Below are 17,789 nucleotides of genomic sequence, written 5' to 3' on the forward strand. Positions count from 1 at the left end.
TCTTCCCATTATGATTTGGTGTCATCTTCACTTATCATGCTTCGCATGTTAAATTCACCTCTCTCACTCTGTCAACTTCAGTCTCCCTCACATACACAGGCCCAAGCATGCGCACACACACACATTGGGAAAGTCAGCCAAATACAAATACAAACTAGAAGGGCACTCGGAGAGCCTCTGGATATATTCCCTTAATATCTCTGGTTGAGTTTAGTGCATAATTCATATTTGGATGTGAGTGAGAGTATAATTATTTGCATGAAATGTGTGTATTTACGTTTCCATAGCAACACCTTAGTTTGACTAAAAAGCATTGTTACTATAGCGGTGGTGTTAGAATTGTATCGACTCTCCCATGAGACCACTCAGCGCGGATAACATCTGTATGAAGTTTGAGCAGCTACATGTGAAGGTTACTCCAGAGGATTACTGAAAACCATGAGTGTGGCTTGTGATATGGAGTCATGGTATTTCTACAACTGACTATGTTTTTGTCACTATTTACTGCTCCGTCAAAGCCAAATGTCCTATCTCACAATGTTAACAAAAGTGAAAAACAATGAATGTATCCGCCCCAAGATTCAGATCTGCCCTAAAATACATGAACAGGTTCTTCCTTGGCCCATGGTACACCCTTCCACCAAATTTCAATAAAATCAGGCCAGTAGTTTTTTCATAATCCTGCTGACAAACAGACCGAGCCAAAAATATAACCTCCTGAGTGAAGGTAAAAAATATTTAATTGGAACAATTGTAATTTTAATAGTAGCAAGTGATATAATAACAGGTATCCATCTGGTCCATTTCACATCAAGATTACTGTAGAGATGAATTATGCTACTCTGCTGTTCATAGATATTTTAACACCATGCCATAACTCAACCAAACTGTTCAAAGAAAAGAAGAGAGAGAAACAAAAGAACAATTCTCATTAAAAACCTATTAAAACACAGAACCACATGTGCAGTTACTTGTATTGAACTGAATGTTACAGCTTTGTCCACAAACAAACAGAACTGAAGACAGTTACTGATGAACGTACTGAAGGGAATTTGAACTGTAATGCTTAAAAAAAAGTGAGCAAACTACAGTCACTGACTTCAAACTCTGACCTAAACTGGACAAAATGATCTGAATCAGCAAAGTAATTTCTGATCTCCACGTCTACTATTTAGAAGTTTTGTGTTTCACTCATATTTTTTGGTCATTTCCTGTGAGTGGAGAAGTTCCCACACCTGAAAGAAGATATCAGGGCTACATTTACAAACAAATCAGCAGTTTTCGTGCCGTACAGCTACAGATGAAAAACTGACAGGACCTCACAATCATTCCTCAAACTATTTAAGCCTCAGTGCACAACTGTGTGAGTGTGCAATATAACAGGTACTATGCGCATGTTAAAATACAAAAAGTTTACAATTTTAGTTTTACTGGCACAGTGTCTGTTTTTACTTTATCATTTATTTATACTTCATATTATATTTATTCATATTTTTACATGTAGGAGTATCATCCGAGAAATAGCTGTCACTACCCAAACTTGTGATGAAGGAAGATCCTCATTTGGGTAGTTGTGTTCGGTTTCTTACTCTTGTGATCAGAAATGATCAGAAGCTCAGTTCTGAGGTCGTCAGCAGGGTTTTCCAGCCCACTACAATAACAACATCTGCCTCCATGTATAGATTTTCTGTTTTTGGAGCTGGGCTGTTCATCAGAAGCACTATTGTATTATGTATACCGTTCAGTTATTCATTGCATTACTCTCTCAGAGTGTAATGTGTACTCTGGGCACAGACGAAGCAGCAGAATGTCAAGCGCAGTGAAGCTGAAACTGAAGGTTTCTTTCACCTGTCTCTGCAATAGCTGCGCCTCTCATCCAGCTCTGATTGGATTGACTGATTGATTCAAAACTCTACAAACTGCTGCTGAGGAAAAAAGAACTCAGAGTTCTGCCTGCGCTGCGTTCAGGGACCTGCTAAAACCTCAAAGTTGGAGAGGGGACACAGACAGATACAACAAGACACACACACACCAAATCCCCCATCTTCAGGTACCGCCAAACAAAGATTGTAGTTTTGAGGAAATGTTTTGTTACATCAACATTTTTAAATTTGTCAGTGTTGTCATTGTTGTCTACAATGTGATAATTAAATATCTTGTCTTATTTTCGAATTTTGTGTGGACCCCAGGAAGAGTACTCGCTACTGTGGTAACAACTGATGGGGATCCTGAATAAAGAATAAATTGTTTTACATGAAATGATAGATATGGAAACTTCTAATCAGCCCATATCAATTTTAAGCCTAAAATAACAACATCTGGTTACGCCCCACCCTTTTCTGGTTTAAACTCTGCCCATTTCAATGAAAGACTCAGATTTGACTTTGTTTCTGTTTCTTTTCTTCTTCCACATGCTTTGTATGCAAGACCAGAACGTGTTTATTGGTGTCTTATAATCCCAAGTGGGATGAGCGAAATGATTTGGCATGACACAAAAATAAAAAAATAATGAATAAATAATGAATACACTGTTGTATTTTTACATTATTTATTATTGGCTGTTTTTATATTTACTGGTAGTTCTTCTATACTAATTTTTGTTAAATGTGGTCCGCACCAGTGAAGGCCAACCACTGCAGCAGAACCTATCAGTGCTCGTAAAGGAAGGCCAACACAGCTTGTAGGAACATTTGTTGGCGCCCCTGTCACAACCCAAAGTCACTAACCCAGGGAAGTGAAGGGACTGTGCTGAACCCCAACATTGACACTGACAACATTTTATATTCTGATGTTTTTATCTTTTAGCTGACTTAGCAACAGATGGCAGGGGTGCAACTGTAATTTTGCTGTCATAAAGAGACAATACGTTTCTTCTGAATCCCTTGGATGTAATGTGGGTTTGATGTAAGGTCCAAATATGTCATAATTATGTTAAAATGGCATTATATAACAATTGCATTACTGAAAAATGAGCCACACTGAGAGTATTAGCAGGACAAAACAACAAAGCATAAAGAAACTAAACCAAAAAGCACAGGAATTAGGAGTTGTTTATTGCATTATATTTAGAAGAAATCCTGAGTGTTATTTAAAGAACCTGAGAAAAAACAGTCTGTCGTTCCCCTTTAAGACGGCCTGTTTGACGCACACACTGTGCACATGCTCTGCTGTTGTACTTCATCATGGCTGCACTTTCACACAGTATCCCCACAAAGCTAACACAGCTCTGACTCTCTCTTTACTCTCTCTCTCTCACACACACACACACACACACACACACACACACACACACACACACACACACACTCTCACCCTTGTACACACATGCAGAAATACACATTCAAGATAACAAGCAGGGACAGTGCTAGTGTGAGCCACAAATGAGCAGTTACGTTAAGTGACTAAACACATACTTCTACCATCATCTCTATGGGAGTCCACAGTCCAGACGTTGCTGCTTGTGCCAGCTATTACACACACACACACACACACACATACACACAGAGCCAACTGCTTCATCCGTCACACACTTACAAATTTACGCTCGTCTTTACACCCGCAGCCAAAACATTGGCACATACAGCACTCCTCATATGGAAATACATGTCATCAACTCCCCCTGTGAAGACTCCAATGATAGACTATGATTACTGCATCACTCTGTAGCAAACAGCAACATGAGGAACTTAAAGGTGGAAATTCTGGAGAAAAACTTTCTACAATGTGCTGTGGAGTTCAGCACATTAGCATGTGACAGATTTACTGCCTTTCTCTTCAAGCGTCCACGGCCTTTCCCCTGTCCTGTGAACAAGCACAAACGCCCTCTGTTGCCGATTGGCTGAACGAGTGTTGTGTGGGTCTGTCCAAACCACTTTGTTTGTTTCCTTTTTACAGAGCCGGGGCTGTGTGTGTGGACACTGGATTATTTTTCAGCGCACACACAGAACAGGCAGCTAGCGGACCGTGAGGAGACATGATGTTTGCCATTCTATAAATGTACAATACGCACTGTTTCACTGGCACAGAGCCTGAAGAACACCACTGCTACTGTGACCTTGGTTTGTGTATGAGTGACTATAACGTTGGCAAATAAGAAAAGGCACTTTAATAGAAAATAACAAAGGCAAACTGTACCTGCATATAAATAAATGTGCGAAGGGGGAAAACTGAGCAGAATTTAATATGTTGAAATATCTACAGTAGCAGCCTAATCTCACTCCCAGGGTGCTTAGGCAGTGGCCCTGGGCGCCAGCGTCCGCTTTAGCATCTCTAGGAGACTCACAGGGCTTTGAACCAACTCCAATATCACCCATCCGTGTCAGCATTAGGCATTCAAAGCACTGCATGTAGTATAAAGTGCATGAAAATCCACTTAGTGCAGTTGAAAGTGGAGGTGTTTGGGTCCAACAAGCACAGGACCTTGACCCAGGGGACCTGTGATTGTATCCGTGAAGCTAAAAGTCAGCGCTGAGTTATTTTTGTCATGATCCTGGGTTTTGTTAATATTCTGTTATCCTATGGACTTCGTTTTTGAGTTTTCTGTTTGTGTTCCTTCCTGCTTCCTGTTTTATTTTGTAGATTCGCTCCTCATGACGTGTCATGTTTGGTATTTACTCCCTGTCTTTGTGTGTTTTCCCACCTGTTTTCTGTCACACCTGTCTCATCAGTCCTTCCCTGTTCCCAGAGTCTTCCCTTCACACTTGTTCTGTATTACTCTTGCTTGCTCCACCCTAGTGTTCCCGTCCACACCCTTGTTGTTAGACAATTACAATAGACATAACACAAAAGGTTGCTTTTGCCCAAGCATTGAAATGTGATGAGTAAGGATGAGATCACACTGTCATATTATTGGCCAATTGCTGGCCACTGTCACTGATCACACCGCCATATGTGACAGTTCAATCTGACTATTCATTCCTTTTTTTTTCATATAGCTATCAAGTTACACTATGGAACTGCCAATTTTTTCGACTTAGTTCAGTGGGACATTCAGGAGGACAGCATTGCTCACCTGATATAGTAAACAAATCAAGTTAGCCATCTGAGCCTGAGAACTATTCTAACAATGGATCAGAAATGTGCAAAAATTTTTGCCGACAAAAGATATGAAACAAAAGCCAGACTGTATTGTATTAATTTGCTGTGTGGTGTAAAGTCACCACCTCTGAGCAGAATGCAGAAAAGAACTTTATCTCAGAGTCTGACCGGACAAAGCCTCTCTCCCTCCAGGCAGCTGCCTCTGACCTGGGGTCACCAGCTACACCCGTTGCAGATATCTTTAAAAAAAAAAAAAAAAAAAAATGCTCAACTTAAAAAAACGACTGACTTTCAGACTGACTTGCAGCCCTACTGATCTGCATCTGTAAAAAAAAAAAAAGTTGCAAAAGCAAGATGGAGGATACTATGGAGGCACTGACATCATCACACATCAGTTCTAAAAAGAAACTGTATCACGTCTCTGATTGTCTTTGACAAGAACCACTGCAGTCTGGCAGATGCCTCTCTGTGGCTGGTTACCACACTGAAGCACTTGGTGACTGTGATCAGTCAACAAGCACTGGCTGCAAGTCACAGGTTTGGCACTGTGATGGTTTTTGGTATATGTATTTACATCAGAAATGATTTCTTCTTTGTTGGTACAGTAGTTGCTCATTCCACGCCTGTAATGGAGTTACATGCATTTCCAACAAATGTTAAAATTGTATTTTAAAATATGGAACTATTGATGGTAAAGGTAATTTTGTCATAAATATGCTTGTATCATTAACAGAAAAATGTGGACTAGGTTATAGATCGAGGAATTTATCAGGTCTTTTCAGGATCAGGTCCACCTTGACTTGGAACCTGCTGAAAAACAGATTTTACCTGAGTCAGGCCAGTTTTAACTGTAACACACAATGTTACGTTCAGTTCCTTTTCTATATAAATGAAATGAAATTCCTTCTTTCTTCTCACTGTTTAGCATCACTTCCTTGTTTCTGGCCAATAGGCTTGCGCATTGATAGACACGCTGGTCTTTGTCATGTAAAATAAAGGCATTTTAATTTGGCTCAAACCCTACAGTGTGCCCTGGGTTGTTTTAGAGGGAGACTTGCATTTTATATTTTTTATTCAGACCATATTCCACCCATGCAATGAGCCCTTCACAGGATGAGATAAACTTATAACACCTTGTTTTAGAGTGGCTCTGGTCTTGTTGTGTAACAGGCCTGAGAGCTCATTAAAGTCGATGTTAAATTGTGCATGTGTGAACTGACTGTCGATGTAAGCTTTAGGGGATGACTGATGATAGATCTGTGTGATTAGTTAAACTGCAGTGTGTTCGAACCTGTAACAGGAGCTTCTGCTGCCTGCTGGCCTACAGATGGTGCTGATGAACTGTAGCCAGTATACTTTTAAATACACAAGTGTGCCGTACTGCTAAGCACTAGTTCATATAAATCAGCTACAGATGTGTCCTGCAACACAGGAATAACTTTGACAGAAGGGTGCAGAATCTGCAGTTTGCAGTGGCGGTGAAAGGTAACGAAGTACACTTACTCTCAAGTACTGTACTTAGGTATAACTTTGATGTAATTTACATGAGTATTTCCATATTTAGCTACTTTATTCTTCTACTCCATTACATCTGAGAAGGAAATATTTTACTTTTTACTACCCTACATTTATGTGATACATTTAAATACTAGTTTAACAGCAGATTCAGACTAATAATGAAAAATATAATGAACAAATAAATTACAATGGCTGAACATAAGACTCCACTGCTACCTGCAAAAAAAGTTCCATATTTACCAGCTTCAACATTAAAGTGATAAACATATTAATGCATCAGTTATAATCTTCCATACATAGGAAACATGGGGTTTGGGGGTCCGCTGCCGTAAAAGTTTTGAGCATCAAACACTTTTCCTGAATTTTGGTGCATTTTTTGCGTGAATTTATGGTGTCAATGTATTTAATTTAGTGAAAATTCTATTTTAATTACTGAAATCTATCTAACGAATCATTACTTAAATCTACACCTATGCTTTCACAGTGCGCTGATTTTTACTGGTGTTCTTGTGCATAAGAAATCAAAAAGGAGGTATCTTACCAGTCAACATAGCGGCCATGTTTGGCTTCTCTTTATTCAGTCGATTAATATTCATTTTTAAATGGCAGTGTTTCGTGAAATTTGCACGAATGTCAAGAAATGACATTAATGTAGCATATTTGCACAAAGCCTGTCATCTCGATTAAAGACTGCATTAGAAAAATCTGTGCTGTCTGGTTGTGTGTCATAGTGGAAAACACAGTAACATTACATTAGATGATGACATGAGGAGATGACAAGCATGTAACTGTCATTACTGTAAACAAGCGTCACTTGTTAATCTTAAACAAGGAGGGGCAGTTGTTTACCATCATCATAGTGACTCAATAAAACCAGGCACCAACATGTGTGGTATGTGTGTGTTCATCTGCCCCTCTGTCAATATTATTTTTCAATCATTCATATGTGAAAAACATTTAGCAAATTAATTCATGTTTAAAAATGCTGACATCCTCAGCTGTAACAACCTCCAAATGTGAAGCTGATTCAAGCTGTGAATTCTCTGCTGGCGTCCAAATGACCTCTGTATTGGTTTGTGTGCGGACATTTCAGTCTTTACATGTTTGTGTCCTTTTGTCCCCAGTAAAATAAATAGCTCTGCGGCTCCACAGTTATGCAATAACAGTGGTACGGGCAAACACTACATGATACCATACGCGATTCGCTGCGTGTTGCCTTACGAAGGATGTATGAATCATATTCACCATGAAAAGGTCATTGTTTTGCTCAGCTACCTTCAGCAGGAGCTGCCCGCGGTGTTGAGTCTCAGATAGATAAGTCAGAAATGACCTTAAAGCAAAGGCAGGAGGCTTGCAGACTATTTGTCTGTCCCCTAGACAAGGTGGGTGCGGAGGAGACACAGTCACGTGCAGGATGGGTTGTGTGTCTTACTATTGCAGTGACATGACTAAACAAAGGACGGACGTGAGAAAGCAGCGCAGGAGAAGAATGAAGAAATGACTGTGAGTTCCTGACAGGGTTTTGTTGTCTTACGTGAGTGTGTGTGCTCACTACATCCTGTTACTCACTTGTGCCTCCTGGTGGTAGCAGGGACCCAATCTTTTGCCCTGTGTCTCACCCAAGGAGGAAATTGCTTTCTATTTATAATGAGCTGCTGCATTAAACCAAGCCTTACTAACAAGACGGGCAGACTCATGCTATTAAGGCCTCTGTGACTTTGCAGCAGTGCACTGTTCTAACCCAAAGCAGCTCTGCAGCACCTTGGCACTTGTGTGGACAGAGTAGCACATTAACAGATCCAGTAAATGTCCCTTTCAGGACTTAATGTTAAATGAGAATGCACTAAGTGAACTGCGTCTGCACATCCACAAGCCTAGAAGCCAACTTGTCTGCACTGCAAGGTCTCAGTGTCTCTTTGTGCTGAAAGCTACACCCCTTTTGAACGTATCACTGAGTAAAATCCTGCTTAGTTCGGCAGCCTATAGTGATATAATTCGATCCTTCCTTTACACATCAGGCCTCTCAGCGCCCCAACTCAGGTTTCATATCAGTCCTCAGTCCACCTGTGAGGCTGCGGAGCAGAGCGGTGTGAAATGGCAATCTTCACTACAGCCTTACCTGCTGGCTGCTGTAGTAAAACTAGCTCAGCACTTTTGTCTCTAGTGCTCCTCCTGTGGCTACAGCGTGAGCTCTGTAGAACAACCAAGGCCAAGCTGGCACACCTGCCCTACAAAGTATTCTATTGTTCAACCTCTGCTGAAAAGGGAAAGATTGCATTATTCGCCCTCTGGTTTCTGATTTAATGTTGACACTGCAGAATTAAACCAAAGTCCTGCGCAAGCATTGGATAAGGATCAGTATGAGGATCAGCAAAAACATATATGGTGCAGTTAAAGAAGAGTCCATGTAAGCAGAGAGGAGGCAGATATGCAGTTTCAAAAAGTTAAGCCTTGTCCTGACAATACTGAGAGGAAGCCACTAGTAGGTGGAGCGGAGGAACAGTTTGATGTGTCTGAGAGCTATTTCCCTTTTCCCTCTAACATTGGAATGTATCTTAACATTGTCAAGAGTTGCAATTTCTGTGTCTGTTAACGCAATTAAAAATATTCTCCAGTCCCTCACTTTGGCTCAGTGTCATAACTGGACCTAATTCCAACCTAATTGAATAGCCCTGCACTATATAATAAATAATTTGATATCTAATCATCAACATGTCCTCTCAGCTCTACTTAAAGACCCCCTCCGGTGAAAATCAAGTTTATAATCTTGTTAGCATGTCCATATGGTGTTTTTCATATGCTACAGACATATCATGAGAAAAATATGCAGTCAATCCCATGTCTGATCATTTTAGCCCTTGGAACTGCAGTGTACTAGCCTGTAAATCCAGACCCAAATCCAGAAAGACTTAGGGTCTGGCCATAAGTAATGAAAATGGCCCAACTTGAGGGGCGGCACCAAGCATGCATTTGTAAATATCACTGCACACATTGGATAACACTACAACCAATCAGAACAATACACGGGGTGACGTATCCAGAGCGCTACCAGCGCAGCTAACTGGTAGATTAGACTCTTGCTGTATCCGGTCGGCAAAACAGCAAAAACGTCCTTGCAAAGGAAAGATTCAAACGCCGTCTTCTGTTCCTCTTTTAGAGAAAAAGCCAAGTCTAACTCATTCATTGTAGCGGCCAAAGCCGCTTCAAACAACTGGTGTTCATCCGTAGCCATCTTGCAATGTTTACTGACTGATTCCGGACTCGGTCGTCGCAGCGCTGTCATCATCTGTTTAGCTCGCCTCTGGCCCGCCTATATCAGATACACCAATGTGATTGGTGCGGCTTGGCTCCAACGGCATGGGTAATGAGCATCATTACTGATTGCCAGAGTGACTCGCTGAGCAAATTCAAATTGTGCTCTCGCGAGAACGTGGGTAGCAATGTACCAGTGATGGTCTCAAAAACACAGACTCAGACTGCCAGGGTTTCATACGTCACATATCTAAGGAAACAATCCCATCAACTTGCATAATGGAGCAATCAACGTTATTAAATGTCATGCGAAACGAGGGCTGTCAGAGGTGAAGCCAGGTGTAGCTACATATCTGTAAGCCAAGTCTCACTTTCACTTCAACTTGCTAGAGCTGGCAAACTTGTAAACAAGGTTCATCTAACAGCAACACATAATTGGCCATTTGACGACAAAGTCAACCTGGAGACTCATGCTTTCTATTACTGTTACGTTTCTAATGGTGTAGAGAACCATGAGCAGAGTCGAAGCTTAGCAGGTACACTCAAGCTGCAGGCAAGCGGCTGATGGAGATAGAGGCGGGGACTTATGTGCATATTCATAGACACGTGCATTCACGTGTAGCTTTACATCTTGTGCTATTTTAAAGGAATATTTTACCCACAAAATGACTATTTGCATTTCAGTTAACCATGCCATGTTATCTTAAATTCGTGAAGAAAACTTTGTTTTTCTTGCATGCCTCCATGGAAAACAGCAAACATACAGTATACATGTATTAATCGATTGGGGCCCAGATTTACAACCACAGCAAAGCTATATTAGAACATCCATTTACAAACTCGACAACTCGTGCAGTGAAATGCAAGTCTCATTTATCCAGTCGTATGCTTAATGCCAAACATGTATTTTCGCTAAAACCTTTAAAACCTATGCTCCAGTACTAGCCTTAGTTTTTTTAAGCAAAAAAGCAAAGTAGTCCTCAAGGACATGAAGGTATTTTTTCATGGAAAAATATTTTGAAGAACAGACATGAATCTTTTGGGGTTTAATCAATGCCAGGAGAGAAACTTTAATGATCTGGTTCATAAAGCACTAGGCTGTATCAGTGGGTACTTTTACATGCACAAAAATATTCCACTCAGGTCATGTAAACTGCATATTCTGTTCGGCTTTTTGGAGTTAGACATTTTTCTGAATGAAACATTTTCCGATTAAGACATGTGGGATAGGTTTTAATATTTCGGCATGTAAACAGCATATTCAAAATATGCATCGCAAATGGGGTTTTTACCACATTTTGCAACACAAGTCCTCTTGCCTGTTTACGGTTGGCTGTTAGCCAACAGTTTGCACGGCTGGGGTAGAGATGCATGTACAAAAGAAAAGCCCACATTTCTTGTCGGAAGGAGAAACACACCTACTATTTAACATTATTAAAGACTTGGATATGAACAGGTTTTTGGATATGTGTACACATCACGAGGATGACCTTTTCAAGGAGGTGGTGGAAGGAAGGAATGAAAGAGGGAGACTGGACAAGCCCACCACCGGTGAGAACACTTTGTAATAATCCTACATTGCAGCAAAGAAGCAAAATGACAAGCGTCAGCTGTTCAACTGTTCCATATTTTGACGTGATAAACAACATGTTACGGCATGTTATTCGGAGTATGCACAGCCGCGTGTAAACAGGTGTATTGCCATGGAAACAACCTAGCTGGAATATTGTCTTTTTCAAAATAAGGGCAAAAACTGTAATATGCTGTGCATGTAAAGGTAGATCGGTAGTAGGTCATTGATGCTGCTCAGTCCTTTCTGATAGGCAGCGCACAAAATGTAGGTGCATCCATAAATCTAATCTGACACTCATGTTTAGAGACATACACAAAGTCCATTAGAATACAGTGACAAATAAACACAGCGACACCCCAACAAGTTCAGACAACAGACATAATGAAGCGACATTTTAAAAATGTCCATCTCTTCATCACATGTTCACACTAACAGCTTTGGTTTGCATAATAAAGTCTGAGATGAGACGCAGAATGTAGATTATTTCCAAGCAAGGTAAGTTACTTTGCTACTTGCAGTTTAACGCTGTTCGGTCATTACTAGAGACAATATTGAAACACTCCCAGACCTTTCTCTCTGCCAGACACCCTCAGATGTTATTTGAACACATGGGAAGGTGAAGCTCTGAACACATGAACGTAAATTTTGACAACTCTGAATTCATTAACACTGCAGTTTGTTGCGTTGCAAATTTGTAAAAAATTACCTGAAGTTGAGGGGCTATTCAAAAAGTTAGACGTATGAAATAAGCACCTGTCAACAGAATACACACAGTCCACGTTCAGTGTGAGGCTGTGGCACACATTAGTGAGTGGCATCTGTCACTGAGAGCTGTTCAGCTCAGTGGAGCTGCTGTTCAGCTGAAAGTAGCTTATTTCAACACTTAAACAGACCTCACATTAATGCTCTGTAGTAAATATTTATTTGGTCCATCGTACTGTATAATGGTAGAAGAAATAAACATTGTACTCAATCAAGGTTCAGATAAACCAGTTTGACTTTTTCTTCCCACATATTGACTTAATAACAAGTACTGATCTAAGAGGATATCTCTGTTCCCTAATGCCAAATCAGTGAACCTCACAAAGGGCCCTGATACACCATGCCGAGAGTCAACTGTTGGTCAGTGTTGGCCCATTGGTGAGCATTGGTTGCCCCGGTGTGTCCCACACTGTTGGCACAAGATGGCCCTTGTTGGCTTTTTTTTTGGCTGATTCAGCAGTGAGCCAGTTAGTGAATAAAATCTCTCGGACTGGCAGTTCAGTTTAGTGCACATCCTCAAAGAAGAGAAACGGAAGTGAGGAAAGTAAACAAAAAGCTTAAGTCAAGAGGGAGTGAGATGGAAACAAACTTCTTATACAAGGTGAGATTATGTTTTTAGCTATTGAGCTCTTTAGCAGAAACATTTTGTTATGGATTGTGTTATGGTTCGCTGGCGCAAAGTAAAAAAGCTTTGTTTTTCAACACTGGGTTGTGTTGTTAACATGCTAACTGGCTAACTAGCATCTTGAATCTGTCCTTTTGGTATTCCGGTTTCCCTTTTTGAATGATGAATACAGACTACTGCCCCCTGCTGGTATGTAGAGTTATCTCCTCTCAAACAGGCACAGGATGTACATGCTAGTTTCCAGTTCCCTGCAGTCTTTGCAGTGTGTTCAAGCGCAACTTTTTTGCCAGGACACAGGCAAAGTCAGGAGACACCAGAGTTGGCCTCCATTACCACTATTTCTTTGACGTAAGTATGGTGTAATAAGACTTTTAGCCTCACAGTACAATGTCTACTAAGGCCTTCATATTAAAATGCATTCATTAAGTGAATTTATGCATCGAGATGAGCTCACAACAGAAAAAAAAAAAAATTGTATTCAGCCTAATGTGGAGTGGTCATGCCTAGCCGGTGGTCAATTTAGATGCTGATAGCAATCCAACGGGCTGGACTGTTGCATCCATAAACCAAGACAAAAAGAGAGCTGGTGTGTGTGTAACTTCTCCAGTACAGCAAGTACAAAAAGGGTTTTCATGCTGTCATATATAAGAATAGTCTGTACATGCTATTGTTAGGGGAGCAGAATGCACAGATGCTTCAGCAATGCTTTCTTCAGAGTCAAACCAGCCTCTCAACATTTTCCAGATGAACATTGTTCTGTTATTCTCATGCATGTGTGCACATTTTCTTCCCCTTGACACTCCCAGGACAATCCAACTCTTTCAAACTTTACCCCCAAACTTACCCTGACAACAAACTGTACATAATACTGTATCAGACACTGTAATGTCCCAGATGGCCCACTTTCCCCTGATGCACCACCGCTGTGTAAACTAACACCCTAAGGTCACCCTCCAGGAGGTCAAACTGAGAAGCAGTACACCATACTTCTCTAAAGTAGACCAGACACACTTTTAACCAAAGCTGTAGCTTATCTTTCACAGTGGGTTCAGCAGTGTAACAGACAGAGAAACACTCTCCCGCCGGTCTTTTACAGCCGGCTGGTAACCTTTCTCTAACATGTTCCTGCTCTCAGACGAGGCTTTCAAGAACCTTCAAATGTCTGCAGTTGCACTGTATAAGCTGCTCATGAATCATTGAACACTACAGCTACATTCTGCTCATGTAAGGACCACATTCTGCGCGTTTGTCTGGCTTTTGGAGAATGCACTCATCCTCAGCTGTGGAACAATGCTTACAACACTACATCACCCATAATTCATCACAGAGACATAAATGCACAAGGTGCACAGAGTGGTGCAATGACGATAAATTCTAAAAATAGAAAGCTGAATAAAACCTCTGTACAGGGAAAGTATGACATGATAAAGCACCAATGAGGATAGTTGTCAAAGTGTTTCTCTGTGTAGGCACAGCAGATACTTCAAATCTGCATGATAAAGCAATAAACTGAAGATACAATCTGTATGCAACGTCTTACTATTCCTGCAAAATCTCTGACTATATCTCAAAAGTGATACAATCAAACTTTATCAATTGAAAGAGGATTACGAGGTACTTTATAATGTATCTTGAAACTATATAACAAAAAACAACAGGCAAGATCTTATCTGCCATTCTTTCGCCCCTTATTACAAATACACAGATAACAATCCTTTACTCAAGCCCAACATGAGCTCAAAGAGTCCATATAGAAACTATGCAGAGCGACACCAGTCTGTCTTTGAATGTCAGTAGCAGCACTGACACAACAGGCATCAAATGAATAGATGGATTATATGGTGACATAAACAGACTACTCACCAGGTCATGGTTTGTGGAGTTGGAATCATCTTCAGGGAAGGGGACATAGACAGCTAAGGCCATACAGTTGGCAAAAATAGCAATTAATATAAAGATATCAAATGGCCTGAGGAGAGAAGTTAAGGAAGACATGGAAGAAAATGATGTGACATAGCAAGAAGAAACACTAAATAAATAATATGGATAAAAATCACTTTGAAATCCCCTGTTGTGACATTAAAACTTCTGCATCATTTGTAACTAATACATAATTCACAGGATTAAACAGACGGACATGAAAACTAGTTAACACATAAGAAGTGAGTCTTTGATGGCTTTCTCAATGACTTGCTAAGTTTAAAATGGCAGAACAAAGCCATGTATGATCCTTATGGTTTTGTTTGGGTTATATAACTGAGCTGCTATTTAAACTGTGTAATTGCCACAGTCTGTTCAGGGCCTCACTTAAATACACAGGTACATTAATACAGTACACCAAACCACATAACCACTTTAAGGGGGTCATATTATGATTAATAAGCTAGGGAAGGTAAAACAAACACATTTGTTAATTACTGGATAATTTGGCTTCTTCAGATCTCTTACAACTATCAAAGTAAAACAGTTTAATCACCTTTGGTTGATCTGATATTAATCCATAGACATATATAACTTGTGAGGAGGGGTCAGAAGTACACAGAGCTTTGCTCTAAGGGTTCAAAAGTCAAAAATATTGGGAACCTTGTTCTACATTGATGTTATCTTTGCTTTTTTTCTTACTTATTTTGTCAATCCAGATTTCCCAAACTGAATCTTAATCTGCAGATTTACCCGAATTTTACTCGAACGCTGAACTACTGACACTAAGACACGTCACAGTAGGGCTGGGCGATATGGCCTATAAATAATGTCGCTTGATGCTTAGGGGTTGTGTTAGGTTTTGCTTATGGTGCTCTGTTGTGTGCTGGTGTTACAGCATGTGGTGTTATAAGTAGCTGATGTGCAACACTGTTATGTGTAGTATGTGTTTTTATGTTTTGTTTTGGTTTTTGTATGGTGTATGCTTCTCATTTCTTCTGGAGTATTATTGTAAGGAAGCAATACTGAGCTCAGCTCCTGAGTCAAAGACAAACTTCCCTATGGGGACAATAAAGTACATCATATTGTATCCTATTGTATCGTATCGTATCGTTTTGTATCCTAATATCACAATATTTTTAGGCTATATCAGGATACGCAATATATATATATCAATAGTTTGAAATCTCCTCAACACTCCTACAAAAATACTAAACTACTACATAACCTACAGTCACAATAAACTTAATCAAAGTAGCTACTGTTAAATAATAAAGTGAAATAAAGTACTGCAATAATAAAGTTAAATGAATTATTGTTATAATGAAATAAATCAAAGCAGAACCACTGGTGCTTTTACTCTGAAACACCCTGCTCATCTTGGGCTGAAAGTGTTGATGTTTTTGCTGCAAACTTGAAGTCTAGGGTCAAAAGTCAACAGGTAGTAAATAGCAGAAAGATATACAATTTCAGCAGCACCATTAAACATGAGGATTAATTCACCGTGGACAGGAAACAACAGCTCTACATTTTATATATTAATAATATCTGCAAGTTGCATTGGTGCTCCATGGTCACAAAATGTGATTAAACAGTGACAACCTGGAGCCCTGTGCATACAAAAACACACGCCTCACCCACACTGTTGCTGACACCCATTGGAGAGATCAAGAGAAACACCAAAGTGAGTCTCATGCTGGTGGTTTTAAAAAGTGATATGACAATAATACTAATACTAACACCACCACTACTACTACTACTACTCATATCAATAATCATAATAACAATAACAACTAGAGCACTCAGAGAGCGCAGAACTCCGCCAAGCAGCTCGGATTTCCCGCCATTTTATTATTTTATCCACTTCGCTTCAACTGATCACCACCAAAATTACCATCTGTTCCTTGTACCATTATCAACCTTTCCTGAAAATTTCATCAAAATCCATTAAGAACCTTTCAAGTTATTTTGCAGACAAGCAGACCAACGCCGGCGAAAACATTACCTCCTTGGCGGAGGTAATAATAATAATATTGATAGCATCTTTTAAGGTATCCAAGGCTGCTTTACAGAGTAAGAAAACAAAAATATCAAACATATTTGAAACAATAAGCTTGGCTTATGGTGTGGTCATTACTCCCAATGCTCTTTCGGCTATCTTTGGTGTTCCCCCCAGTGCTGGCTTCCCTGCTGCCGCACAACGAGCTCTGGCCTTCACGGCTTTGTTGGCCAGGCGCTTAATTTTGCTTAGGTGGAAGCACATTTCTCACCTGGGACACAATCAATGGATTAAAGAAGTTATGTATAACAATAAACTTGAGAAACTTAGATTTTCCCTCATGGGCTCGATAAGGAAATTCAGGATACCTGGAACCCTTTGCTGGAATATAGAGGATTGATCAACTACCCATATCATCTTCCTTTTTGACTCTTTCCCCCTTGTTTTATTTTATTTTATTCTATTTATTTAATTATTTATTTGCTTATTTTATGTTATTTTATTTATTTATTTTTGGTGTGTTTGTTTACTCACTTGTCTCTATGTGCTTCATGGGACGGGGGGGGGGGGTTGATGTTTAAAAATTGCCTGTTTCACTTAACACTGTCTGTACACTAATGACTGTTGAAAAGCTTTGAAATTCAATAAAAAGAGTTAAAAAAAAAAGCGATATAGTAATTTTTTAAACATCCCGCATGGAACAAGCCGCGATACATCAATTATAACCAATATATCCCTATATATCCCTATATTACTGCCATCCTAAAATGAATTAAGGAGTAATATCTTGCAAGTTACAATGAAAACAATTAAATGTTGAACCAATCTTGAAAAATAGTTTGTTACAGTACAGTAACAATGACACAGAGACTGCAGCACTGCTTTCTATCATTTATAAAACATCTTAAGTTCAGTTTGTTCTTCACGCTCTTCTGATCACTGATAAGGTTTTCCAATCACAAACTGTCAGAAACAAACAGGAACCACCACCAGAACAATTTGGGACTCCTGATTCTGCTACAGTTGCATTTCCCAAAGTGTACTGTTAGTAAATCCCCATTGACCTTTTTTGTTTTTTCGACAAACACACAAAGGTGGATTAT

The 17,789-nt window shown here is 39.9% G+C and overlaps 1 protein-coding gene across 11 annotated transcripts in view; it reads right to left on the reverse strand.

Annotated features, from left to right (window-relative positions):
- Positions 1 to 17,789, reverse strand: part of cacna1da (calcium channel, voltage-dependent, L type, alpha 1D subunit, a) — a 100,005-nt gene that overhangs the window by 77,314 nt on the left and 4,902 nt on the right. For all 11 annotated transcript variants that reach the window (XM_078168538.1, XM_078168529.1, XM_033627078.2 and 8 more), the window contains exon 3: positions 14,631 to 14,736. In XM_078168538.1, the coding sequence (XP_078024664.1) occupies positions 14,631 to 14,736 (106 nt within the window). The remainder of the gene's footprint in view (positions 1 to 14,630; positions 14,737 to 17,789) is intronic.

The sequence above is a fragment of the Epinephelus lanceolatus genome, chromosome 1, assembly GCF_041903045.1.
Source record: "Epinephelus lanceolatus isolate andai-2023 chromosome 1, ASM4190304v1, whole genome shotgun sequence".
Taxonomy (NCBI): domain Eukaryota; kingdom Metazoa; phylum Chordata; class Actinopteri; order Perciformes; family Serranidae; genus Epinephelus; species Epinephelus lanceolatus.